The sequence below is a fragment of the Penicillium cinerascens genome (genome assembly GCF_028974065.1).
Source record: "Penicillium cinerascens strain IBT 15544 chromosome Unknown scaffold_4_segment0_segment0, whole genome shotgun sequence".
Taxonomy (NCBI): Eukaryota; Fungi; Ascomycota; class Eurotiomycetes; order Eurotiales; family Aspergillaceae; genus Penicillium; species Penicillium cinerascens.
The window spans coordinates 1,957,523-1,983,760 of NW_026695297.1; the positions used below are offsets into that span (position 1 = coordinate 1,957,523).

The 26,238-nt window shown below is 51.9% G+C and overlaps 9 protein-coding genes across 9 annotated transcripts; 6 read left to right on the forward strand and 3 right to left on the reverse strand.

Moving 5' to 3' along the window:
• Positions 1-422: 422 nt before the first annotated feature.
• N7498_008720 (putative NADH-ubiquinone oxidoreductase 64 kDa subunit) lies at positions 423-2,739 on the forward strand (the record flags this gene model as incomplete). The annotated part of the gene is made up of 5 exons (XM_058455782.1): positions 423-1,239; positions 1,332-1,672; positions 1,728-1,878; positions 1,933-2,664; positions 2,723-2,739. The coding sequence occupies 5 exons, from the start codon at positions 423-425 to the stop codon at positions 2,737-2,739; spliced, it is 2,058 nt and encodes a 685-aa protein (XP_058305770.1).
• Positions 2,740-3,531: 792 nt separating this feature from the next.
• Positions 3,532-4,903, reverse strand: N7498_008721 (glucose-induced degradation complex GID8; the record flags this gene model as incomplete). Its single annotated transcript, XM_058455783.1, has 3 exons — positions 3,532-4,041; positions 4,246-4,441; positions 4,662-4,903. Coding segments are annotated over 3 exons (813 nt in total), but the record flags the coding sequence as incomplete, so codon positions are not given.
• Positions 4,904-5,059: 156 nt separating this feature from the next.
• Positions 5,060-6,825, forward strand: N7498_008722 (uridine kinase family protein; the record flags this gene model as incomplete). The annotated part of the gene is made up of 8 exons (XM_058455784.1): positions 5,060-5,267; positions 5,325-5,452; positions 5,511-5,655; positions 5,706-5,748; positions 5,803-5,916; positions 5,969-6,010; positions 6,058-6,289; positions 6,342-6,825. The coding sequence occupies exons 1-8, from the start codon at positions 5,097-5,099 to the stop codon at positions 6,823-6,825; spliced, it is 1,359 nt and encodes a 452-aa protein (XP_058305772.1). The 5' UTR covers positions 5,060-5,096.
• A 374-nt stretch (positions 6,826-7,199) lies between these two features.
• On the forward strand, positions 7,200-9,453 carry N7498_008723 (pre-rRNA-processing protein ESF1; the record flags this gene model as incomplete). The annotated part of the gene is made up of 2 exons (XM_058455785.1): positions 7,200-7,269; positions 7,346-9,453. 2 exons carry the CDS (start codon positions 7,200-7,202, stop codon positions 9,451-9,453), a joined length of 2,178 nt encoding a protein of 725 aa, XP_058305773.1.
• A 553-nt stretch (positions 9,454-10,006) lies between these two features.
• On the forward strand, positions 10,007-13,621 carry N7498_008724 (uncharacterized protein; the record flags this gene model as incomplete). Its single annotated transcript, XM_058455786.1, has 1 exon — positions 10,007-13,621. The coding sequence occupies one exon, from the start codon at positions 10,007-10,009 to the stop codon at positions 13,619-13,621; it is 3,615 nt and encodes a 1,204-aa protein (XP_058305774.1).
• A 255-nt stretch (positions 13,622-13,876) lies between these two features.
• Positions 13,877-16,373, reverse strand: N7498_008725 (putative sugar hydrolase; the record flags this gene model as incomplete). The annotated part of the gene is made up of 5 exons (XM_058455787.1): positions 13,877-15,007; positions 15,055-15,988; positions 16,063-16,126; positions 16,178-16,292; positions 16,341-16,373. 5 exons carry the CDS (start codon positions 16,371-16,373, stop codon positions 13,877-13,879), a joined length of 2,277 nt encoding a protein of 758 aa, XP_058305775.1.
• A 448-nt stretch (positions 16,374-16,821) lies between these two features.
• Positions 16,822-17,775, forward strand: N7498_008726 (alpha/beta hydrolase; the record flags this gene model as incomplete). The annotated part of the gene is made up of 1 exon (XM_058455788.1): positions 16,822-17,775. The coding sequence occupies one exon, from the start codon at positions 16,822-16,824 to the stop codon at positions 17,773-17,775; it is 954 nt and encodes a 317-aa protein (XP_058305776.1).
• Positions 17,776-18,494: 719 nt separating this feature from the next.
• Positions 18,495-18,725, forward strand: N7498_008727 (cold-shock protein; the record flags this gene model as incomplete). Its single annotated transcript, XM_058455789.1, has 1 exon — positions 18,495-18,725. One exon carries the CDS (start codon positions 18,495-18,497, stop codon positions 18,723-18,725), a length of 231 nt encoding a protein of 76 aa, XP_058305777.1.
• A 1,088-nt stretch (positions 18,726-19,813) lies between these two features.
• Positions 19,814-25,309, reverse strand: iml1 (GTPase-activating protein IML1; the record flags this gene model as incomplete). The annotated part of the gene is made up of 1 exon (XM_058455790.1): positions 19,814-25,309. One exon carries the CDS (start codon positions 25,307-25,309, stop codon positions 19,814-19,816), a length of 5,496 nt encoding a protein of 1,831 aa, XP_058305778.1.
• Positions 25,310-26,238: the final 929 nt, after the last annotated feature.

Genomic DNA, 26,238 nt, shown 5'->3' on the forward strand with positions numbered 1-26,238 from the left:
GGCGGCGCAAAACAAGGAGGGTGGGTTCATTTGCTTAGGGCTGCTACGCCGGTTCAACGATTGCTCGGGCACTTCATTTCCATTGTCTGATGAGTATATATGCAATAGACACACATTCTAAGTTTGGTGGCTTTCCCTATTTCTACACCGACACACCAAAGTAATGAAACTGGTCTTCGACGTGCCGATTTCCCGGGACCGCGCCGGCACCACGTGATCTCCCATGACGTCGTGCCGTCCAGCGCATTTGTTTCCAGTCGCATTCTCTCTCTTCCAAGTAGTTTGGGAGCCATTCTTTCGTTGTATTCGGCTTTTTTCCAATCAGATTCTCTTTTGCCGGCATAGCGGCAGGCTATGACCTGCGTCATCTTTCTTGGCACAGTTGATCTGCTTTCGAGCTCTCCTGCGTCCGTCTACTCACCATGAGCGCAGCGCTGCTGCGGTGTCGTCCGGGCGGCTTCGCGCCTCGGTCAATTGCACCCTTGTCCAGAAGATTGGAATCAAAGGCTTTTGTAACTGCGAGATCCCCTATTTCTCGTGCCTTGCACGTCGCCAACAGACCCCTGCAACGGCGTCCCTTCGGCCCAGCCCTCAATGCATCGATCCCGATCCGATTCAAATCCGATGTCACCACTGCTGCCAAAGCCGCGACTACACGCCGATCTAGAGCCGCGGCCATTATCTACAAGCTCTTCGCCTCCTTAGGATTTTTCGTCGCCGGCACAGGTGTCGTGGTCTTCACTTTCTTTATGTACGATGCTAGCACATACCGTGAGGACCTCACCTCTCAAGATATCCCTGTTTCCGAATTGGCGCTGAACCCGCGTATCGGTGGGCCGAAGAATCTGCCCATTGCCGATGTCCTCGTTAGCGATTATGACTCGGAAAAGATGCTCGAGCAGAAGGATAAGCCGCGCCTGGTGATTCTGGGTACGGGGTGGGGTAGCGTTGCGCTGCTGAAAAACCTCAACCCTGGTGATTACCATGTTACTGTCGTTTCGCCTACCAACTACTTCTTGTTTACGCCTATGTTGCCTTCAGCTACGGTTGGCACGCTGGGTCTAAAGTCTTTGGTGGAGCCTATTCGTCGCATTATTGAGCGTGTTGAAGGTCATTTCCTGAAGGCTACGGCCACGGATGTCGACTTCTCGGAGAAGCTCGTCGAGGTTTCCCAGGTGGATAGCAATGGCATCAAGAGGAACTTCTATCTCCCTTATGATAAGCTCGTTGTGGGTGTTGGTAAGTTTTGATGTTCAGAGGAGCTCTATCATCAATGCTCTATCTTCCATTTGCAAGGATAAAGGCGATTGACGAACATGATTATGTCTTAGGCTGTATCACGAACCCGCACGGTGTCAATGGTCTGGAGCACTGCAACTTCCTGAAAACCATCGACGACGCCCGCCAGATCAAGAACAAGGTTTTGGATAATATGGAACTCGCCTGTCTTCCCACCACCACCGACGAGGAGCGCAAGCGCTTGCTCTCCTTTGTCGTCTGCGGTGGTGGCCCAACTGGTGTCGAATTTGCTGCTGAATTGTTCGACCTGCTCAATGAGGATCTCTTGTATTCTTTCCCTAAAATCATTCGGAACGAGATCTCTGTCCATATTATTCAGAGCCGGTCCCACATTTTGAACACCTATGATGAGGCACTTTCTCAATACGCCGAGGTATGTTTCTTGGATTTTTGGAGTCCAGCTAGAGCTTGTTTCTAATATTATGCAGGGTCGTTTCACTCGTGACGGCATCGAGGTGTTGACCAATGCCCGTGTGAAGGAAGTCAAGAACGACCGTGTTCTTTTCAGCCAGGTGGAAGACGGCAAAGAGATCGTTAAGGAAATTCCTACGGGATTCTGTCTCTGGTCCACTGGAGTTGGTATGTCGCGTGGGCATCCCCCTTAGAAGATAGTTCCAACTGACCTCGATTTAGCTCGCGCTGAGATTTGCGATACCCTCTGTGCGAAACTGGACGGACAACACAACAAGCACGCCTTGGAAACTGACACCCACCTGCGTCTAATTGGTGCACCCCTGGGAGACGTCTACGCCATCGGCGACTGCTCCACCGTGCAAAACAACGTCGCCGGAAACATCATCAAATTCCTCCGCACCATCGCCTGGGAGAAGGGCAAGGATCCCGAGAAGGTTCATCTAACCTTCTCTGAATGGCGCGACGTCGCCAACCGAGTCAAGAAGCGCTTCCCGCAAGCCTCCAACCATCTTCGCCGCCTGGATCGTCTCTTCATGCAGTACGACAAGGACCACTCCGGCACCCTCGACTACGGCGAGCTGTCCGAGCTCCTCCACCAGATCGACACCAAGCTCACCTCCCTGCCTGCCACCGCCCAGCGCGCTAACCAGCAGGGCGTGTACCTGGGCCGCAAGCTGACCAAGATCGCGGCTGCTCTGCCTGGTCTTAGGGCCAACGAGATCGACTACGGTGACCTCGACGAAGCGGTCTACAAGGCTTTCAAGTACAAGCACCTGGGTAGCTTGGCGTACATTAGCAATGCTGCTATCTTCGACTTTGGCGGTATGAGCTTCAGTGGTGGTGTCATTGCTATGTATCTCTGGCGCAGTATCTACTTCGCTGAGAGTGTTAGCTTCCGCACCAGGTGTATGCTGGCCATGGACTGGGCTAAGCGTGCCCTTTTCGGAAGAGGTGAGTTCCATTTCTCTTGAACATATATCTTATTTGGACTAACATATTTCGTGAACAGATCTGATGAGCTTTTAAGAGAATTTCCTTCGGCCGTTCTCAGTGAAATCTTGACTAAGAATATATGTTGAACATGATCTGTACACATCTTGTGTCCTCCCTGTCTATCTAATTCTTTGCTGGTTCAAGAGACGTTCATAGACCATCATTTGTTCCTAGCTTCTTTGGTCTTTGCATGAATTGAGTCGACCATATACACTTCTTTTACTTTTGAGTTTGTGCGCTTGCATATGTTCATTTGTGTAAGTTGCGCCCAGGTGGCCCGAGTTGATTTTGACTCCGAAGATACGTCTGATATATTTTGTCCCAACATCATCTTAAATTGTAGCTGTCATAAAATCCTCTATCTTCATCCCTGGAGGGCTAGGCTGTCGCGCCTCAGAGCTGGGTAGCCGGGATATTTAAGGCTCAGTGTAGCTTTCATAACTGGGCATCCATCAACTTGGAATTCCAGAAAGTCCCAGACCTCGGGAGGCGGCCTAGGGGCTCTCTCATTCCCAGGTTATACGTCATACGTTCTGACAGCAACTATGTCACTGGGTTGAGCTTTATCAATTAAGATATGATGGAAAATCATTCAAAAGAAGAGCAGACAGACACGTCCGCGAGATTTATGCATTGTATCGAAGAATTGACGCTGGAATCCCTCCTAAGAGAATCTTCGCCCGAACACCGTCACGGTTAAGGTTGTGCTCCCAAAGCGCCTCGCTAATCAAATAGAAAAGAAAAAAAAACACCCTAAAGACATCCGACAACAGCATGCAAGAGGCTGGAAACGAGAGCAATCACGAAATCATGTGATCGACGTCACCATTGTTGGCCATGACAGTGTCGCCGGTGCCATTGTGGTTGGAACCATTGTTGAAGTCATTAGTATTACTAGATTGGCTTCCGCCGTGAGAATCGCCAACCAGGCCGATGTCCAGCTTATCTGGGATGTCCCTTTTAGCATCGCGGGCCTTTTTTCTCGGCGAACGCGCGCAGCTTGACGAGGTTTCGCAGGCGCGCCTCTTTACGAGCGCCCTGGTTCTGCAGGATTGCCTCGTTGACTTGCGTCGCGATATCTTTACGGAGACCTGGATCTAGCAGGGCTGCCAGAGACGGAGACAGGTTGTCATTGGGGAAAATGAGCAGTGCCAGTGTCCGCTCCAGATCTTCCAGGAACTGTGGGTTGGTTGGGGCTCGCGGGGCTAGCTGCGACGTCGCGAACTCGAGGGCAGGACTGATGTCACCGTCTGGAGTGGATGTGCAGTTGCGGATTAGTTCTACCAACTGCAGGCGCAGAAGTGCGAAGTGCAGGGATGGGTCTTCATCTAAAATCTGTCAAATTGCGTTAGCGTCACTCAAGACAGGATTCGTGTGATGCTGCAAATTGAATTTTGTGGTTGCTGTTCATACTGAGGACTGAAGATGTTTGTTTTTCCGCAACTCCCCGAAGGGTATATAGGAGTGGTGCATGAAACGAATATAATCATAGAAGCAAGAGAGGGAGGTGTGCTGATGTGGAGGAGATCTGTTTCTTACCTGAGGATTCAACTCGTTGATCTTCTCAATTGCCAGTTGAATGTTTCCAGAGTGAATGGAAGTTCGAATGTCAACCCGCTCCTGAATGGCTTCCAGATCTGTCCGAAGCTGGATGTTGGCCTCAACCGCAAACTTATTCGCGGCAGCAGGGTAGCCATTGGTGATGAGGTAGTCCATGACCAAGTAATTGATATCACTGAAGCTTGCTATTAGCGAATTGTCACGAACAACAAGTCAAAGTGCATCAATGAAATGAGATAAGAGTGGATCAGGTAGACAAGTCATATTGTGTTCTCCTCAAGTGTTTTCAGAGAGATTCCCAACTTGATTTAAGGTGCATCATGTCACAGACGGCCAGCGATGGCCGGTGTGGGCAACGGGGGTTAAGGATAGAGGGGATGGGGAAGGCGACTCACGTCTTGGATGGCTTGACCTCTTCGACCTTCCGCTCGAACTGGTGCCATGTCGGCGTGGTCGTCGAGGAAGTGCGAGACATCTGTGCGGTGTTAAAAGCCAGCAACCACGGGTGAGAACACGCCGAGGATTCATACAAGATTAGCGGCCATGGTGTAAAGCCACTAGCCGTAAAACTGAAGGGCGACTCGGAAGTCAACAGCCATGGGAGAAGGCAGGGACGTGGAGGAGAGAAAACCCTGAAGTGAGAGAAGAAGGAAGAAGAGACGAGGGCGCGGAAAAGAAAATGACCTTAGGCGATTATGTCAGCCACAAGCGAACAGCGACGCGCTAAGCCCGATCGATCGCATGAGCTGCGATAACCACGATAGAGGAAGCACCTTCTCTGCCCTTCCTTCTCCGGTCCTCGATGGTGTGAGAAGAAGAACACCGTGGACATGGAGTCGATTTCTCCTTTCTACTCACTCTCCACGGAGGTCAAGTACTCTCCACCATGGCAGGACCTGAGTATCATTGGTATCGCTGGCAGTTCCGGGTCCGGAAAGACCTCGGTGGCCATGGAGATCGTCAAGTCCTTGAACCTGCCTTGGGTCGTTATCTTGGTTATGGTGCGATATGGAATATCCTCACGCTATGGGACCCGGTTCTAACATGTAGTCGGTCAGGACTCCTTCTACAAGACTTTGACTCCCGAGGAGCACCGCAAAGCGCATGCAAATGAATACGATTTTGACTGCCCGGAGTCTATTGACTTTGATCTCCTGGTAGACACCATCAAGGATCTGAAGCAAGGGTAAATCTCCATTATATGGGCCTTCCTTGTATTTGATCTGACCGGACTCTGTTACAAGGAAGAAAGCCCATATTCCGGTCTACTCATTCGCCGAGCACCAACGTCAGCCCCAGACGACTACGCTCTACTCACCCCGAGTATTGATCTTGGAGGGTATTCTTGCGCTTCACGACCCTAGAATTAATGAGCTGCTTGATGTCAAGGTAAATTCATATCCTTCATCTCTACGGAACGTCGCTAACATATTGTTCAGATCTTCGTCGAGGCGGACATGGATGTCTGCTTGGGCCGCAGAGGTGTGTAATTTTTAATTACTTATAGCTTACCTATCACTGACCTGTACCTTCAAGTCCTGCGGGATGTTCGTGAAAGAGGCCGAGACATTGAAGGTATCATCAAACAGTGGTTCGCCTTTGTGAAGCCATCTTGTACCAAATACGTGTCACCTCAACGAGGCATTTCGGGTTGGTTCATGCACTATAAATTTTGGACATGGTGATCTAACATCTGCATTAGACATCATCATTCCTCGTGGTATTGAAAATACAACCGCCATCGGTACTTCCCCACGATAACTCCTGCTCTTTATCTACTAATGAACTCAGACATGGTGGTCAAGCACATCCAGCGCAAGCTCCAGGAGAAGTCTGAAAAGCATACTGAAGCGCTTCACAAACTTGGATTGATCGCAGCCAAGGTGGAGCTACCCCCTAACGTGCACGTACTTCCTCCGACGCCGCAGTTTCAGGGAATGAACACCATTCTGCAGAATCCCGAGACCGAGGAGGTGGACTTCATCTTCTACTTTGATCGACTTGCCTCGATTCTGATTGAAAAGTACGCTATTGTTTCCTACGTGGCTCCGTTTTTCTGCTTACCTTTTTTCCAGGGCCTTGGACATGATGCCGTATCTCTCGACAAATGTAGAGACACCGCAAGGGAACAAGTACATGGGACTGAGACCAGAAGGGACTGTGTGCGCGGTTGCTATCTTACGTGGAGGCTCGTGTCTGGAGACTGCCCTTAAGCGAACTATCCCCGATTGCATCACTGGCCGTGTCTTGATCCAGACGGACGAGGACAGCGCCGAACCAGAACTGCATTACTTGAAGCTCCCGAACCAGATCGAGGAGAACTCTATGGTCATGCTTCTTGATGTCCAAATGTCCAGCGGAGGAGCTGCATTGATGGCCGTGCGCGTCTTGATTGACCACGGCGTTCAAGAAGAGAGAATTGTCTTCGTGACCTGTGCCGCGGGAGAGACGGGTCTCAAGAGGTTAACTGCCGTGTTTCCCAAGATCAATGTTGTTGTCGGACGCATTGAAGCAGACTTAGAGCCGCGGTGGATGGAGAAGCGATACTTCGGATGCTAGTGTGTGTCAATCATTCCTAGCTTTATTTCCTATCACGTAAATATCGCGCAGTCGACTTGCATTGACTCTTGGGAACACGCCAAATGGATATATGAATCTTTCGCAAACACTCCATTTGATAAAGCATCTGAAATATTTAGATATATTGTATGACCAAAGGAAGAGGCTCCCAGCTTCGCAGGTGTAGACTTGCCTTTTTAGGAAAGGGCACGTGCCATGTCACCGCCTCAAAACGCCGGCAGAAAAAAGAAATTTGTCCGCGGTCGAGCGCGAACACTTCATCCTGTCCATTTCACGATTGTTTCTTAACGTCTCATTTTTGAATTTCTGTTTCTTGTGCCCTCCAAATTCTGCATCAGTGTTCGGAGACCAAGATGGCAGGCCAGGACAAGAAAAAGTCCAAGAAGGCCGGCGGAGCCAAAGGCGAAGCCGGTCCGGTGATCAGTATGTACTGAGCAATTGCTCGAACCCAAGTCAGATCGAGGAAAGTGTCATGATGACTGACTACCAGCGTGAACAGCCGATCCTCGATTTGCCAATATCCAGAGCGACCCTCGTTACCGCCTCCCCAGCAAGCGCCAGACCCATGTCAAACTCGACAAGCGCTTTGCGCACATGCTTGACGACAAGGACTTCTCCCGCAATGCCGCTGTGGACAGATACGGGCGCAAGTTGGCGCGCGATGACACCAAGAAGCAGCTCAAGAAGTTCTACCAGATTGACGAGGATGAGGATGAGGATGAGGAGGCTGAAGACGAGGACAAAGTCAGCATTGCCGATGATGACGAAGTGGAGAAGGAGCTCAAGCGGGTTGAGGGTCGCTCGTTTGACCCCGCACGTGATGGTGGTTTCTCTGAGTCTTCATCCGAAGAGGAAAGCTCCAGTGAAGAGGAGGAGGAGGAGGAAGCCGAAGACGAGGAAGAGGAGCTCGAATTCCCAGACAAGCAGCAATCCAATGTTCCACTGGGCGAGGTTACAGAGCGGATAGCCGTCGTCAACCTCGACTGGGACAACATTCGGGCCACAGATTTGATGGCCGTCTTCTCGAGCTTCCTCCCAACCGGAGGCCGTGTCATGAAGGTTGCCGTCTATCCTAGTGAATTCGGAAAGGAACGCATGGAGCGAGAAGAAATCGAGGGCCCCCCCAAGGAGATTTTCGCATCTTCGAAGAAGGATGACAGCGAGGATGAGGAAGAAGAGGAGCTTGACTCCGATGAGGAAGAGGAGGAAATCAAGAAGTCTATGTTGAAGAGTGACTCCGGAGAGGAGTTCAACTCCACCAAGTTGCGAAAGTACCAGCTTGAGCGGCTCCGCTACTACTACGCTATCCTTACATTCTCTTCCAAAGACGCTGCCAAGCATGTCTACGATCTTGTGGATGGTGCAGAGTATCTGTCCAGCGCCAATTTCTTCGACCTTCGCTTCGTGCCCGATGGTACCGATTTTGATGACGACAAGCCCCGAGACGATTGCACCCGAATCCCCGATGGTTACAAGCCCAATGAATTCGTGACGGATGCCCTACAGCACAGCAAAGTCAAGTTGACATGGGACGCGGATGACAGGTCACGCAAAGAGGCTCAGGCTCGGGCCTTCCGTGGTTCACGAAAAGACATCGACGAGAATGACTTGAAAGCCTACCTTGGAAGCGACAGCTCCGATAGCGAGGATGAGGAGGATGGAGGTGTGGAAGTGGTGGACACCACTGCCGGCGATGGCACAACCAGCAAGCTTTCGAAGCGCGAGGCCGAGAGACAGCGCATGCGCGCGTTGCTTGGGCTGAGCACGGAACCTACTCGCTCTTCCAAGTCAGCCGGTCCCGTCGGCGAGATGGAAGTTACGTTTACATCCGGTCTTGCTGGTGGTCACGGCAAAGACAGCATCTTTGAAAACGAGCCAGAGATCGAAGAGAGTACGATTGACAAGTACGTGCGGAAGGAGCGTGAGCGTAAGAAGAGACGGAAGGAGAAGCTCAAGGCTAAGAATGAAGATCCATCTGCCGAGGGCAAGGATGCCGAGAGCCAAGATGACATGCCCGCCACTACCGAGGCGCCGCAAGAGGCTGAGGAAGACATGGGCTTCAATGATCCATTCTTCGAAGATCCCGATGGCAAGGCCACTTCTGCCGCCCGTCGTAAAGAGGAGAAGCGGAAGAAGCGCGAAGAGCGGGCTGCCGAAGAAGCTGCCTCTGCTGCTCAGCGCGCTGAACTTGAACTCCTGATGGTGGATGACAAGAAGGCGGACATCAAACATTTCGACATGAACGACATTGAAAAGGCAGAGAAACAGGCGAAACGGAAGGGCAAGGGCAAGGGCAAAGCGAAGAACAAGGAGCCGGTGGCTACGGATGACTTCAACGTGAACGTTGCCGATCCCCGTTTCTCGCGCCTGTACGATAGCCACGAGTTTGCCATCGATCCGACCAACCCCCGGTTCAAGGCGACCTCCGGCATGAAGGCCTTGCTGGACGAGGGTCGTAAGCGCCGGCGAACCCGGGATGACGGTGAGACCGAGGTCACACCAGAGAGCCGGGATCGCAAAAAGAAGCAGAAGAAGGCATCTAAAGAGGCAGGAAGCGAAGATCTCAAGCAACTGGTGGACAAGGTCAAGCGGCAGTCAAAAGCATGATGTGATTAGTTCGATGTACAAGCACAGCCATGATACAATGATGCATATAGATTTCGGCTTCAAGCCACTCATAAGCCGTAAAAGCAAGCCAAACCTGCCTACGTAGGAAGAGTCATCTCAAGGTCACATATGAGGCTGAGATCATGTGTCTTCGTGCTGCTGTCTCGCTGTTCACCTTCACCGCCCTTTCCTCTCCACCCTTTCTACATCCCACTCCCCACTCTTCTTCAGCAACTTTCTTCTCTTTTTGTCCCTCCAATTCTCCTGTGGGGTTTCCGCCAACCAATTCCCAATTGTGGTCCTCATCCCCCACCTGGTGCTGCACATCCCACTTTCCGACCCCTCGGACACGCTCACATTCGCCCCTCTCCATCAAACCGAATGATGGTTCTTGTCCGGTGGAATTAAGCAATGGGTAGATGCAGTCTAGTCTTGTCTAGCTGTCTGCTACCCATCACGACATCTCATACTTTGACCTGATACTTGCCTCTATATATTCTTTGATCCTCCTGAGCACCTTTCCAACGGCGGGAATCCCCCGAGGTCCCTCACAATGTTGGGCAGACTCTTGAGCACCGCTGCCTCGAGCTTGAACCCGGCGACATACTCTTCTCGAAGCCATGGCACCGCCCTCGAATCCGTGACCGAGGAGGAACACACCTCCGGCCTTCTCTTCCCTGATGCCAGCCTCCTCCGCCGCTCCAATGCCCATGCCTATCCGCTACAAACAACCTTCCATTCCCCGAATGCATCGACTGCAGGAGCTTACGATGACCGTGGGGGAATGGAATTAGATTCCATGAAAGATTTCCGGGTCATTGTGGCCCAGAACGCCCTGGGAGACCGTGATGCATGCGTTCTGCTCGACACCCGTGCTTCGTCCGATTCTCCTCCGACTGGCCTCGGAATTGACTCGCAGGGCGGGGAGAAATCCAGCCCCAGACATGCTCGTGCTGTATCCAGTCTCTCGCGTGGCACACGCCGGAGTGTCTTGACACAGTCCTCTGTGGTCGAATCCGGACCTCTCTCTGCCGCTGCAGATGCACGCAGGTCAACACCTGCAAGCCCTGGCGCCTTCTCTCGGGCTCGAGGGCGCAGCTCTACACTCGCACCATCTGGAACATGGAACGAATCCGGCCAGTCCCGGCACGCGACCGACTCCAATGATACCGGTCTTCTCAACTGCATTTTCGGCAGCAGTGCCTTTAGCTATCGTGGCTCATCCACCAAGATGCACATTATATCTGCAGATGACGATCCTTCGGTGGTCAATATGTCACCTGCGGCCCGCAGCCCACTTGCCCGTGCCTACACAACAGGGAGCCCGGGCCTTCTGGGTGCAGGCCGAGAATCGGATGGCAAGCCACCATCTAAAGTAACGGTTCTTGTCACTCGTATGTTTAGCGTCAACCTCCCAGAGGGTGCCGAAGCATCAGCGGAGCGACATGACTATGCTACTTCTCTCTACCAAGACTCTTTGCCCGAAATGGGCTTCCCATTCCCTGATGTTGGCAAGCAGCGGAAGAAGATCAAAGAGAAGAAAACGCCTATGTACGCCGTTGCGATTACTATCCAAATTCCTTTGCTGGCACGCAATACGCCACGGCCCGTGTCAAGGTTCAGTACTTTGGGCCCAGATGCGCCACGTAAAGGGTTGTCCAGCTCCCTGGACTCCGATTATCGGTGGCCTGCAGGATTATTTGATGATAGCCTATCATCAGCTTCCCCTCCTGCGAGCTTGGACGAGCGCCTGGATTTATTGGTTGACCACTGGGATGTCATTACCCGAACTCTATCTCACTTGGAGAGACTTGCTCGTAATGAGATTCTATTCCTCCTGAGGAAGGTGGATTCTTTATCCGGGCCCCACCCGAAGCCCGCCAAGTCTCCCAACATGCAGCGAACTAACCAAACCATCGTGCATCTGCCCGCCAACATTCTGTCCGTGAACTCCAAACTCAAGGAAGAAGCTCTTCGCAGCACTCGCCGAATCAGCTTGGCTCTCCAGACCCCATATGTCGTCACTGGCCAGAGTCGTTGGGGTGTCTGGCGGGAGGAGGGCCGGTCGATTGTTCGCGGCCTCGGAGATAAGGAACAGAATTTCTTTTTCCTCGTATTGCTGACGGCATTTCTGGGCAATCATACTGAGTGGTTGAATGTTCTGGGCCCAGATTGGTACCGCCGGCGACACAATCAACAGCAAAAAGCTCAGCAGGATTCAGATCCTATTCTCACCCACCGGACTGTAATTGTCTGTCCGGACAAGATGACTGCTCGCCGTTTGATTTTCCTGCTGTCTGCATTCCTTCCATCTAAACAGCGTTTGGAGCCTCTCCCTTCGCCACTCAGGCCTGGCACATCGGTCTCCATGCGGGCTATCTCGCAAAGCCCGCCAGCCGTACCTCTTCTCCGGCAAGAATCTCTTCGGCGGGCAATTGAACGACGATCTCGTGCCCAGAGAATGAACACTGGAGAGTATGAATATCACCGTCGATCCATGAGTCTTTCATCCCAGGATACGGCGCAGAGGTCGTCGGAGGGAACCGATACACCCGTTACACCCCAGCCAATCTCGGCTCGCAGGGCATCGGATGCTCGTTCAATTAGAACACTGGGGCCGGCCATTCAAAACAGAGACCTCCGGACTCAGAACACGAGCGGGGCTACCATTTCGATGACGACCCAGAGTAGCACCGTCCCAGTCCCACATTTTACATCACAGCAAACTATCCCTGACCCAAGAGGCTCTGAACGCAGTGCGATCGATGCAAATGAGAGCCTGGCATCAGAGAACTTGTTGAAGAACTTGCAAAGAAGTGATAGCTCAATAATGAGCTCAAATGGCAGTGTTCCATCTGCAGGAGGCCGGTGGGGTGGTCTTTTCTCCGGACTGTGGAGTTCGAGACAAGAGACATTCACTGATAGTAGTGATATGTACTCGGCGCCTGCAGCAGCTCACAGGCGTTCTGTGTCTACAATCGCTGGTCCACCCACACGCGGCGCACCCACCCTGAGTCAGATGGTCAAAGAAGTCACCGAAGACGAAGCAGAGCATCGTTCAGAGGCCGCGCCCAGTGGTAATATCTCAATTCCAACTGCATCGGCTGCACCTCACGGTTCCGAGGATGACTCACCGGAACCTTACTCGCTTACGAGCCAAGTCCGTGAATCTCCGCTGAAGCTGTCTGTCCGGGAGGATGAAGGCGTGGTTGATGTTGATATCCCGCTTCCTGGTTTCTTGTCGCTTTCGTCCTCAGGAGACTCGACCATTGCTTCGCCCAGGAAGACGCGAACGTCAATAACTAGTGTCGATGCCATTGCATCAACGCACAGCAGTGGTTCTGGCTTCCACGGTGCGATGAAAGATAATGATGGCCCCAGCACCCACGTAGCTGGATGGTTGAAGCTCTTCCACGAAGACTTTTCCGTGCAAGCAGTTCGACCGTACGCTACCCTTGAAGCGGATATCAAACGCGCGATGCAAGCCGAGCCTTCTCCATGCATTCCCGCCACACCTGATGTGGAGGGGTCTGAGAGATGGGTGGATGTTGCGACGACATTGATCGCAGATACACGAAGTTCATCTGTCAAGCGTCTTCGGTTGAGACGTAAGATTATCGTGGGCCACAGTGGTTATGGTCAGAACCACACTCCTCCATCGCCATCCAGTGCTCTCAACTCCAACCATACCCGTTCTGCCTCTCAATTCTCGGGTTTCTTTGGCTCAGGCAAGGTTCCTGGTGGCCCCAGCGAAGGACAAGATTCCAATTTTATGGAAGAGCGATTCATCGAAGAACCAGTCATGGATCTCGATGGTATCCTGGTTGATGCGGTTGAGCGAGTCCTCGGTCAGAGCGGCTATTCATCTCTTGCGCATTCGCGAGCTCCGTCTCCTTCTCGTACTCGACGAGGCGAAGATAAGGGCCAAACAACGCCCCGTGGCGAAGAGCCTCCTGCAGTCGAAGTTCCCCGCGCCGAGTGCCGCAAGATGGTACTCGGTGCTTTGGAAGAGGTTGTCCGCCTTGTCACGGCGGAACATTGCCGAGAAGATGTAGATAGCGAGCTTGGGATCGCTGACCGCGAGCGGAGAAGAGCCATGGCCGGTGCTGACAACACTTTGCGTGAAGGTATCCGAAAATGGCTTCTCGATGTTGAAGAAGCTTGGTGATTGGTCTTGCACTACATGATCCAGATTTCATCCTTTTCTATTGTTCATATGATCCTTTTTAATACCTGGCTAGTTGGTTGTTCACGGCATAGGGGTTGAAACCCCTGATATCTTGTGGCATTTTCTCTAATTGCATTCGAGCAGTGCCTTGTTTGATTATGATACCCAATCGTTGCTCAAGTCGCATCCTTGATAGCGCTTACCATCAATTTGATAGACTTCACAAATGGCTGCATACTCGTTCAAAGATATAGATCACCCAACATAGACGACCTCGACTGAAGGATCCTCACACTGGACTTTCCCATCTGCATAAGAGACCCGAAGCGTCTTGAGAACCTCGTTCGTCTGGCTTGGATTCACAATCTCCACCGTGGTCTCTTCACGCAAAGTGCCATTAACCAACAACTGAATTCCCGAGATCGCGTCGTCCTCCGGCACCTTCAACTCGGGATTGACGACTGTCGCCGAGCCAGGTCGAATTAACAGCGGCAGCGTATCAAACCCATGAGTCTCCGTATACCACTGTCCACTTTCATAAGTCTTGCTATGATCAAACCACGAAACCCACTTCCCAGCACCATCATCTTCACATTTAGGCACATAGAAGGTTACCTCCCTCTCATCAAACACCGGCGCAACCAGCAGATTGGGCCCAAACATATACTGCGTATCAACAGCATACGTATTCAGGTCCTCCGGGAACTCCAGGAACATCGCCCTCATCAACGGTGTCCCCTCCCTATGCCCCCTCAACGCCTCCTGCAAAATATACGGCGTCAGCAGAATCTTGCGCTTTACACAGTCCCGCAACACGGCCGAGCAGTCTTCACCGTAGATCCACGGCACCCGGAATGATGATGACCCATGCAGTCGCGAGTGTGTCGACAACAGCCCGAACTGCACCCACCGCTTGTACAGTGCTGGTGGGGGCGTCCCTTCGAACCCACCGATGTCTGACGCCCAGAAGATGTATCCACTGAGGCTCAGGCTGAGACCGCCGCGAAGGGACTCGGCCATTGCTTCGAAGGTGCTTTCGCAGTCTCCGCCCCAGTGCACTGGGTACTTTTGTCCTCCCGGTGCGGAGCTGCGTGCGAAGAGGAGGCCTTGTGTTGGGCCGACGTGTGCGCTGAGTGTGTCGTACACGACGCGGTTGTACAGCAGGGCGTAGTAGTTATGCATTCGCTCCGGGGACGAGTTGTCGTGGTATTTGATTCCCTTGACCGGAATTCGTTCCGCGAAATCGGTCTTGAAACTGTCGACACCCATCTTCATAAGTCGCTTCAGGTGGCTGCTGTACCAGTCACACGCTGTTGGATTGGTGAAGTCGACGACGGCCATTCCAGCCTGCCACATGTCCCATTGCCAGACCGATCCATCGGTGCGCTGTCGAATGTCAACCCCATCCCATACACACCCAGAACAGCACATACCTTGATGAAGAACCCCTTCTTCCTCCCCTCCTCGAACAGTGGCGACGCTTGCCCAACGTACGGATTAATCCAAACACTAATTCTCAACCCCCTCTCCTTCAGCCTAGAAAGATAGCCACCCGCATCAGGGAACATCTCCTCATCAAACTCGAAATCACACCACTGATAACTCTTCATCCAGAAACAGTCAAAATGAAATACCCCTAACGGGATTCCCCTCTTCTCAAACCCATCCAAGAACCCACTAACAGTCCCCTCGTCATAATTCGTCGTAAAACTAGTCGTCAACCACAGATTGTAGCTCCAGGCCGGCACCAAGCCCGGCTGTCCCGTCAAAGCCGTATACCTTCTCAACACGTCTTTCGGCCTGGGCCCATAAACGACAAAATACTCAACCTCCTCGCCAGGAACGGAGATATTCACTCTCGTCGTCCGCTCGGATTGAACTTCCAGGCTCACTTTGCCCGGATGGTTCACGAAGACCCCGTATCCTTTGGAGGACATGTAGAATGGGATGTTCTTGTACGCGAGCTCGGAACTGGTTCCGCCATCTTCGTTCCAGATATCAACTGTCTGGCCGTTTTTGACTAGTGGGCTGAACCGTTCGCCGAGGCCGTATATCTTTTCGTTGACGCCAAGGTCCATCTCGGTGAGCATGTAGCCTTGGCGTGTAACGTAGATTCCGTCTGCGTGGTTATAGGGTGCGCTGCGTTGGTCGGCGACGTAGCCGATTGAGCGAAATGCGTGGCCGGTTAGCTTTTTGTTGGCTGGGGTTTGGAATGTGAAGCCTAGTTCGTTGGGGCTTGTGTTTATAACGAGGTTGAGGGGGCCGCTTGTGTAGGTGAGATTGCCGGCTTCCTTGTCGTGGGTGATGGATGCATGGCCAGTTTGAGTCTGTAGCTCATAGTGCGGGCCGCTGTCGACTTGACCGGCCCTGGTTTGAGTTAGTATCGTTGGTATGGAACGCAGGTCGTAGTAGATTTGGTTTGATCTACCTGTGAGAGTTACCAATGGACGAGCTTAACGCCGATAATCCCTTCCAATGGCGACGTCACTTTCGCAGAAATGGTAGCTATTTCCTTTCAGTATCTTTCTACAATGATCAGTAATTTGTGTAACATACGCGAGTTCAAAGTGTCGCCCCGATGCCGTTGCACCTTGTTCAGCAGCAGATCAACCGTCTCCTGCTCGACGCGCAGGCGCTCAACATTACTCATCCATTCGATGCGTACGCCCTCCTATTCATCGCTCAGTATTTTTCACGCGTTCTCAATTATTGAACGAACCTTCAGATGCCACATTCCTTCCGTGAATCTCATCTTGCTTCGATTCGATAGTGGAATCTTCGTATTTAGGATGATTCCTGCAAAGACTGCAATCAACTAGAAGCAGCAAAGGAAAAATTTTAAGTTAGAGAGAAAAACGAAGCTAGAGAAAGCACCTAGCTTAAATATGAATCTCCCTTGGTTTACCCGGATTCCTTAATCGGGTACGGAGCGTCCTCCGCATCCCCGCATGGCGTATGCTTCACAAGAATAAAGCATCTCAATTAACCGATATTTAGCCGTTGGTGCTCGTTATTATCTGTACCATATTTCCAAAGTTTAACAAAATCCTCCGTGAAGGTATATACAAACCCGAGACAGTAAACGGCAAAGTGCTGTATTCCTCTGTTCGCGCTAAACTCAATTAAGCTTTCGCTCGGAACCTCGGGAACAGTCTTCAACTCACGACGACATACCGTTACGGTAGCAACCATACTCCTAGATGCCCGATCTACCGACGTTAGTCTTCGTACCGGGCTCCTGGCATAACCCGATATGCTACGACCCGGTCATCAAGCTCCTCCAACCAAAGTTCAAATGCACCTCCGTTACCCTCCCATCAACGACGGGAAACCCAGCCGCGACATTCAAAGATGATCTCGAAGCGGCCCGCTCAGCTATATCCAACGAGACGGCCGCCGGATGCAACGTTGTAGTCATTGCACACTCCTACGGCGGCATGGTTGGCAACAGCGCCGTCAAGGGATTCACGCCCGATACTACGAGCCAAACTCAAACCCCAACGGGGTGCGTTATCGGCATCATCCTCATAGCTTCTGGCTTTACCCTGGCCGGATTGTCGTTTATGGATCCATTCTTCGGTCGTCCGCCTCCTTCTTGGCGTGTTAATAGCGACACCGGCTATGCAGAGCTTGTTACTCCTCCCCGTGAGCTCTTTTATCATGACTTGCCGGAGAACGAGGCAGAGTACTGGATTTCGCAGCTTACGACCCAGAGTCTCAAAGCATTGTTCGAGGGTGGTGAATATACGTATGCGGGTTGGCAGGACGTGCCCACTTGGTATATTGGTACCATTGAGGATCGGGGGTTGCCGGTGTTGGTGCAGCGGGTGCAAGTTGGTATGGCGAGGGAATTGGGTGGTATTGTCGAGCATCGGGAGTTGCAGACGAGCCATTCGCCGTTTTTGAGCCAACCGGAGGCTACTATGAAGATTATAGTGGAGGCCGTTGAGGCGTTTACGGGGAAGGAAGGTGGAAATGAATCTACGAGTGGACGTGCAGATATGATTGCAGTGCCGAGGGCTACGCTCTTGCAGCCTTTCTCGTGGTTTAGATTTGGACTGCCGCTGGCATTTGGTCATTTATTAGGAAAGGGTTATCGCCTTTTCACTTGGGGGAGGAGGTTATGCGGGTTCGGGTTCGGGTTCAGTAAATGAAGTCTGTAATATCAATTCAAGAAAGGTGCATGGAGATGATGAATATCAAAGCGATGGAATGTTACAACATAGAACACTAACCATCATAGGCTATCTTATTTACGAAAAGTACTAAACTGTAAAAAGAGAATCTGATAATCTAGAGTTGTGGGACGCGCTAGTCCGGATCGGGACGAATCCTCCGAGTCTTTGAAACAAGCGTCACATCATATTCAATAATAGCATCATGATCTGTTGGATCAGGCGTATGTATATCAAATCATCCCTCGGTGCTAGCTTGCATCTTGATTGGGATATATAGACAATGTAGCCCGCATCCACCGGTGCGCTACAAGAGCAACCTCGTAATTTTCGCGTAGCTAATGGGAACCTCCCATGCAGGTCAAATGGAGGAATTCCCTTGCAAGTCGCCTCAAAACACCTCAATATTGATCATCTGGAGTCACAACCGCAAAAACAAAAACACGCGAAAAAAAAAAAGCACGTGGTAGGGCCCGGGCCCTATAGAAATGGTTAGCGACATCGCTGATTACTGCGGGCCAATTATACAAACTCCCAAGACCTACCCCGCCTTCCATCAAGCAAAAAGCCAACTCTGCAAGACCAAATCTTCTTCAGCCAGTTATAACCAAATTCGAAAATGTAAGTGTTTTCGACATTGTCCACGATGAAAAGTTCAGTGAACTAACCAAATGCCCATTTCTTTAGCCCCAGCAACAATGTCGGACGCAGAACGTGTGCAGGGAACCTGCAAGTGGTTCAACGAGGAGAAGGGATACGGCTTTATCACCCCTGTCGGTGGTGGCCAAGACTATTTTGTGCACTTCCGGGCTATTCAAGTGCGTGGTTTCAAGGTTCTGAAGGAGGGTCAGGCGGTCACCTTTGTCCCAACCCAGGGTCAAAAGGGAATGGAGGCGTCTGAGGTCATCCCCGAGCCCGAGTCCCAGTGATTGTATTTAAGGAATTGAATTCAACCCCTTTTTTTTCTCTTTGTCATAACCCGAATTTGCGGAGATCAGGCGACTTGAGAGTCGCCTAATATCTTTCTATCAACCATGCCATTCTCGATAACCCCAGTCCAACCCGCGGACGTCGATCCCCTCGTGCGGAAAGTCGATTATCTTGCACATCGAGATGGCCCGCTTTATCTGCTGATCTTCCCATGCCCAGCGCAGCGAGAGCAGCGAGAAGACGAGATTAGATGGTTTATTAGCGAGCTGCTTGAGACGGTTGATCGAGGAGACGAAACTCTGTACAAGGCCTGTGGAAAAGATGGACTACCCGTCGGGCTAATAGGCTGGACTAACAGTCCAAATTCTGCAAAGGACACAATCAAGTCTGCATCAGAGCAAGTGACAGAGGTGAACAATCGAAGTAGCTGGACGCCCCCTTCTTTGGACGTGGCCGCATGGCTCGGTGTCTCAAGACGACTCGGAGAAGAGAGGCAAAGGGTTCTTCGGAGTTGTCACGATAGTATATGCCGTTAGTCACCGGCCTGCCTTAGCCTCAGGCCTTGCTCACATATCTTAGGAATCACCTTCATGTCCGTGACCCCGGAATATCAACGACAAGGCGTTGGATCTGCCCTCATGGCGATATTTTGTCGCCATGTTGATGAAAATGGACTAGATGCCTTTGTCATGGCCTCACCGGTTGGAGTTTGTCTATACTCCAAGTTCGGGTTCAAGGCTGTCGGTGTTGTGGAGACAGAGAAGGGAAATTTTACTAGCATGTTAAGGACGGGTTCATATAGGAAAACGATGACGCTGTGTGAAGAATCAATAAAGCCGTGAAAAAAGGAGGTGGATGCGTTTGCAGGTATACCGCTCTATCGACTTGCGTTGCCCCTTTTTGACGGTGAAGGAAAGAGACTTCCAAGATTTCAACTATTCATCTGTTGACTCGCTACCGAGGTTCTCTCTGGGTGGTGCTACCCGTGGACCTAGGGTATGCGTAAAAACATATCATATCGCAGCTCATAAATCAACATTATCACAGTACAACTTCAGACATATCTGTGTACAGGGTATTCCAAAACTCAAATAAGAGGACGCAACCCCCCACTCCTAGGACTCCTCGGACTCCCAATAAGACTGTCACCCCTTGCCCTCGCCCTCACAATCTCAGGCGACTTCAATCCATCCCTCACTTCCCTCGAATCCCGCGTAATCCTAGACGGCAAGCCAGGCGGCGGCGAGATATGGTGGCTCACCACGCTGGCAGGCAGCTCGAGAGATGGGATAGACACGTCCAGATGCGTGGCGGGTTCCACCTTGTTCGAGACTGGGCGGGCGTGGTTCTCGCTGTAGAATTGTTCCAGCTGTGCGGCGTCGTTGCAGAAATCGGCTAGGCCGGTGAGGATGTGCTCCGGGGCGCGGTAGAGGTTTGCGGAGTCGATACTTGTTGGGCCCGGGGGTAGCGGACTGCCGATTTCGTGGATTGGTCGAGTGAGCGGAGACAGGCGTGGCGAGACACGGTCCAGTGCATCATGCGTCGTAGTGCGCCCACGGTACTCTCTGTTGGGATCGTGGCGACCTGCGTCGCGGCTTGCGGCACTACGCGTGCTGACAAGTCGGTTGGCGAGCAGGAGGAAGTCACCTTCGTCGGTGATCTGGGCTAGGATGCTTCCTGTTCGGTGGATAAATTGGGGGTATTGGTAGTCTGGTTTGCCCCAGGAGAAGGAGACTTCGACGTCGACTGGGAAGGCGGCGGCTGCTTCAAAGTCGAGCACGAAGTCGAATTTGCGGAGCAGGCTCTTTTGGTAGTAGAGTTTGTCTGGGGGACCGGGTTGTGCGAAGGAGGCGTTGTTGAAGACTGTGTGGATTGGTCCTTTCGGTGGTGGGACTTTTAGTTTGATTCTGAAGGGTTTGCGGAATGGTTGGGTTCTGTCGATTGCGGAGGCCTCGGCAATTGGGACCTGGACTAGCTTGAGGCCGAACTTGTCTGCCGTTGAGGCCCAGGAGAGGACGGCGTCTTCGATCAGTTTGGGTGTTGTATTCATCCAGCTGAGTTCGATGTGGAAACAATTATCGGGATTGTGAAGCCGGTCGTAGTGGAGGTCGATGACTTCAGGTCGGTTCGACCGCTTGCGGTTATCCACGTCGTACTTGAGCGACTTCGACAGCATGATGGCAACCTTGTTCTTTCCCTTGGACGGGGTAGTTGGCGTCGGCGGGACACGGTCGTCGGTGCTGTCGGAGCGGGTGTGTAAACTCGACGGGGAATCCTTCACATTTGCAGGAGTCGAGGGCATTGACTTGTCCGCTCGCAGCTGTGGGAACCAGCTGCCTCGAGACTCCGGACGCGTGGTACGATACTCAGGGCAGATCTGATAGAAGTAGTTGCCGTCACGGAAATTGTGTCTTTTCTCAACGTGCTGGAACAAGCCATGCTTCATCAACTCGTTACCGAATTCAACCGCCTCATCACGCGTGTCGATGTCCCGGAAGTTCTGCAGCAGCCACGTCGTCAACTCGAAGCCAATGAAGCAGTTGTAGTGGAGTCTCCAATGCCAGCGGCGGTCCATCATTCGCACACCCTTCTCTCCCTGGATCCGCTGCGCGAGCGACGACAGATTCACGCTGGACCTCTCAAGAAGCTCGGACTCGGGTAACAGCTGAGCCGGTAGATTGTCGAGTCTTGGGTCGGTGAGTAGCACCCGGTCAAGTTCCGCCGCGACAACCTCGGATGGGTTGCGCGTCTGATAAATTATATTGAGCGGGTTCTGATCTCGCTTCTTTGTCGACGAGTCGAAACGCTTCTCCTCCGGCGACACGTACTTGTGACGTTGCCAGATATGGGTCAGCTGGCTGATACCCAGCAGATGGATCTCCTCTTCATTATCCTCATTATAGGACTGCAGATGCCGCCGTGAGTTGGAATGAAGTTGCATTGGAATCAACACGTATCGAATTCGCCAGAAATGTAGCTGCTGTGCTGGGTTGTGTAAATAATCCCTGTGACCAGCCACGTAATTGTCGGCGTAGTTCCAGTTGTATTCCTCGGCAGTGGGATCCAGTTTAATTTCTTTCATTTCGTACTCCGGATTGAGAATTGTCCTCATAGCCGGCTGATAGAGAGTGAAGTTGACCCTCTTGGAAGATGCGAGCGCGGCAGTTGTTTGATGTGTGAACCGAGTCACCTCGATTTCTCCCCCGTGTATGCAGATAAGACGGTGAATGGCGTTTCCTTTGGAGAGGAAGACAGTGACACCATCACGTTCGAGTCCCCGGGTGTCGAAGACATTCAATGACTCAAGTGTGGGTTGAGACGAGACTTCAGCAACAGTCTTTCCAATGACGATCTGGAAACCATGGGACAATCGAAGTGAGATCATCTCGCGCAGAAGAGTCCCGCGTGACTTGGGTGATTCGTACCCATCCGCATCGTCATTTGGAAAGACACGGTATGGTGTTTGCAGGTAATCAGAGGCAAGCTCACCGGGTGTGGGGAACTCCTCTGTCGTCAAGGGAAGAACTGCAGGCGACTTAAGGCTCTTCCACTTGACCACAGCGACATGGGGAGGGCGTGGATATGCATGCTGCCAACGACCAAACCAGCTGGTATTGCGCAATACATCCTTCGGAGTATTACAAGGGTTGACAGATCGAACCCATGGGGACAACGCTTTGCTTGGTGAGCTTCTCACGGACGCGTCACGGGAGCCATGGTTGAGCGTGATTTCGATCTTGTGGTCATTGGGCCGGCCTGGCCCTTCTTCACGGCCTTCCTCATTGAATGGTACCTCGGCTGTGGATGTGGGGAGCGAGCCTTGGGCCCCGTCCCGCTCAGGCTGTTCCGCAGTCTCCGATTTTTTGAGTGGAGCTTTGATAGAGATTGGTTTCGAAGGTGTCACCTTGGAATCGGAATGCATTTTGGGAGGAGTGGATGGTCTTGACGACGGATCAACGATGGTAGGGGTGGATGTGGATTCTGAAAGGCTCAGAGAGGTAATGCTCTTTGTGTCAGAGAACGTCCCACCAGGTGCCCGCTGGTTTGACATTGGCAGTGCGTTGGCATGCTCAACATGGACGCCTGTGCTTGCTTGAGCCCGAGGAGGAGTAGCACTCAAGCCACGCAGTGCGAAGCTGATTGTCCTTGAAATCCTCGAGCTCTTTGGGGCCGCCGTGGGTTTCAATGCGGGCTTGCCCGGCGACGGACTGTTCGAAGAGACAATGACAGGGCTTTTAGAGGTGGATATCGACCCATCAAGTCTGCGTGGACGCAAAGACTGGTTGTGTTCATTCACGCCCATTTCTTGCTCTCGCAAGCGCAATATTGATCGTGCAGATATCCGTTCATGTGCCCCGGCAGCTTGAACCTCGGGCTCACTCAAACGTTTGGATTTGGGCTTTTGAAGTTGACGATGCTTCGGTCTTACGGAGAAGATGTTATCATCATACTGATCCATCCATGTCATCACGGATTTGCGTGACTTTGGCTGTTCATTGGCCTTGATTTCGTTCTGGTCGGTAATATTTTCGAGGAATGGCTCCGGCCGAAGGCTATCACTGTATTGGGCCTTTAGCGACGAAGGGGCGAATCGAGTTCTGGGAGGGGCGCGGACGATCGGGCTAGGCCCAGGCCAGGATCCACGAAGACGTGACATGTCGCGTCCTTCAAGGAGGTAGGGAACGGAGATGTTCGATTGCTCACTCTCCATGACTCCCATCATCTGGATCTCGTACATACGAACACGCGGAGTAAAGGCTTTAGATGGCCGAGTGACGGTAAACGGAATTGGTGCGTTGGGGTCGTTCTTTAGAATTCGTCGCGCTTCTCGGTACGTTTCGGGGTTCCAGTAGGAGATGTCAAGCCAGTGAGGAATACCGTAGTTCCAATCCCTCGATCGGGCACTTCCTTGTTCTCGCATTCTCATGGTGGAGAGGTAAGAGCTCGGAGAGAGATAGGAAGATCTGCTGACAAGACTTGATATTGAATGGTGCACCTCTGGCGACATGTTGCCTTTGGGGGTATGAGACGTGCCTGTCATGTTACCTGACTGTCGTTCCACGGGTTCTCGGTACTTGAACAGAGGTACTGAATGAAGGGGCATAGGACTCAAGCAGACCAAGTCGATGGCTATTCCACGGTTTGCCAGCGCTTCTGTCGTCGAGGCTAGGGACTCATAGGAGACTTCAAACACGCCACTCCCTGGGGTAATGACGATGATGGACGTGCCCGTGTGGACCATGTCTCGATCGATGTGGTCAAAGGCCAAATGAGCAGAAGCAAGGTGGATGGCCTCTAGGATATTGCCGCGAAGAGCTGTGCTGGGTCGTCCGGCGATAGTTGCAGTATGAGGTTTGGAAGGAATCTTGACTCCACTCCCAGCTGCAGCATCCAGATCATCTGTTTTCAGAATTGAGACATCCCGAAGAAAAGTTCGAAAATTCTTCTTCAGCTCGTCCAAAATCGTAGTCCAGTGGCCACTGGCCATGTCGTTCACTACAACACGATAGAAATCCCGTGTTGGAACGTTGTTTGGGCCTGAGGTATTGTTCGAAGTTCCGGCATTAAGCTTGGCCAGGCTTGAATGGATAGATGCATCGTACTCGACCCGGGTGAAAAGCACAATAGTAACCAAATGCTTTGCATCGGAACTGGCCCATCGTTTGAAGAGCTCCGGCAAGAAGCCGTTGATGACCCGACTGAAGAGGATATCTCCAGACCCCTCGGAGTCGAAATCCCACATCTCTCTTGACATTTGAATAAAGAGCACATATTTAGCCGACTCGCTTCGGAACACGGGGATGGTGTTTGTTGAAAAATACCCGGACAGGACCTTCTTCTCCCGAATAAAGATGTTTTTGATAGTGGCCTTGACACTCCCCATGAACGTGATTTTCTGACCCTTGTAAATGATCTTGTCGACAAGTTCCGACATGACCATCCTCCACATGTCGGATCGAACCATGTACTGATCACGAAAGGAAATATCCACGTGTGACGCAGCGCATTGCTCCCGATTGACTATCGACAGCAGAACCTGTGTCCTGTTTTTGAAGCCAAAGATATTGGCCACGCTGTTGGTCACGGAGATCTCCAATCTCGGATGGCGTGTCTTGATATCCTGCGGGAGGGGCTTGACCACGAACAAGCAACGGTTTTGCAACGGTGTCTTAAACTTCGAAGTGTTTTCTGCTTGCGATGACGGGTTGATATCCCCGTGTAACTCGCGACCGGCCTTGACGGCTGCATCGGGCTTTAGTGCGGAGTGGGCCGCATCTCCAGCCGCGCGTACGGGTAGAATCTCTACCACATCGCCGACCTGAACTCCCGTTTCGCCAAAGGCCGATGGATTCAGGAGAATCTCTTCGCGCGCAAACATCTCATCGTGAACCCACAGGGTGCATTGATGCCGGGCCAAGCTGGAGGACACCCGGACGGTGCGCTCATTCGGCGTGGGACCATGTTCGCGTTGGGATGCGTCCAGAGAGCGTATGGTCGAGATGGTCTCCAAGCTCGCAGCACTCACCTGTCTCAGGTGGGACTGCCGCATGCGCCCGCGCAGAGACATGCTTTCAGTCCCCATGCATTGCAGGGGAAATTGAGAGCTTCCCCGGAGCTTTCGCAATTGGATTGAGGAGGATCCACGGGCGACCGATAAGATAGTGTCGGAACGAACAGCCTATGGAGACCGGATTAATGGATGATCCGAAGTAATATTTCCTTATATAATCAGAAGGCCCTACAAAGTGTCAGAACTAGGGTAGTTATAGCAATACAGAGTTCTTTTCACTCGAGCTGATTCCCTAGGCAAACGTTGGTTTGTGCATATAGCGGATTGCCATCCGTCAACGATCATATTCGCATTGTTTGAAACGGTTGCAAGGCGCCTTGGTAAGTCGGCCCGTGTTCAAATGATACCGCAACCTCCTTTCCTTCTCTCCTGTTCCTCGCCCCAAGACTCCCCTCGCGCATATGTTGACGAGCATCTGGAATCACGGATTCGATTTTTTCTCAGCTCTGGGACACCATCTATATTATCTCGTTCTCTTCAAAATACCTTCCCTCTTTAAAAATCGTCTCCCAAATCATGAGAAGCCAGACGATGTTGAGTGCTGTAGAGGCCCCGTCAATGGGAAACAACCTCCAGGCACGACGGATGACACGCATGTAGTGTCGATCACAGAAGGACCAGGTGCCATAGACATCGAAAAAGATGGCCCGGTCCCGTACGAGCCTCTCCTTGGCGAGATCTTAGGTGAAGGATCAACTTCCCGAATTGCACGCGTGGCGCCAGATGTCATCATCAAATGTCCACGATTTTCTTGGTGGCATTCCAAGACTGCGGTGGATAAATGGTTCGTTCGAGACATAAAGCGGAGTTTTGAAGTAGAAGAACGTCTTCTACAAATCCTGGGACTACATCCAAGAATAATAGAGTCCGTTAGCCCCTAGCTTCTTGTGATCGGTGATTGACTGATCTCTAGGTTCAAGGGCGTTTCAGACGATCCATTT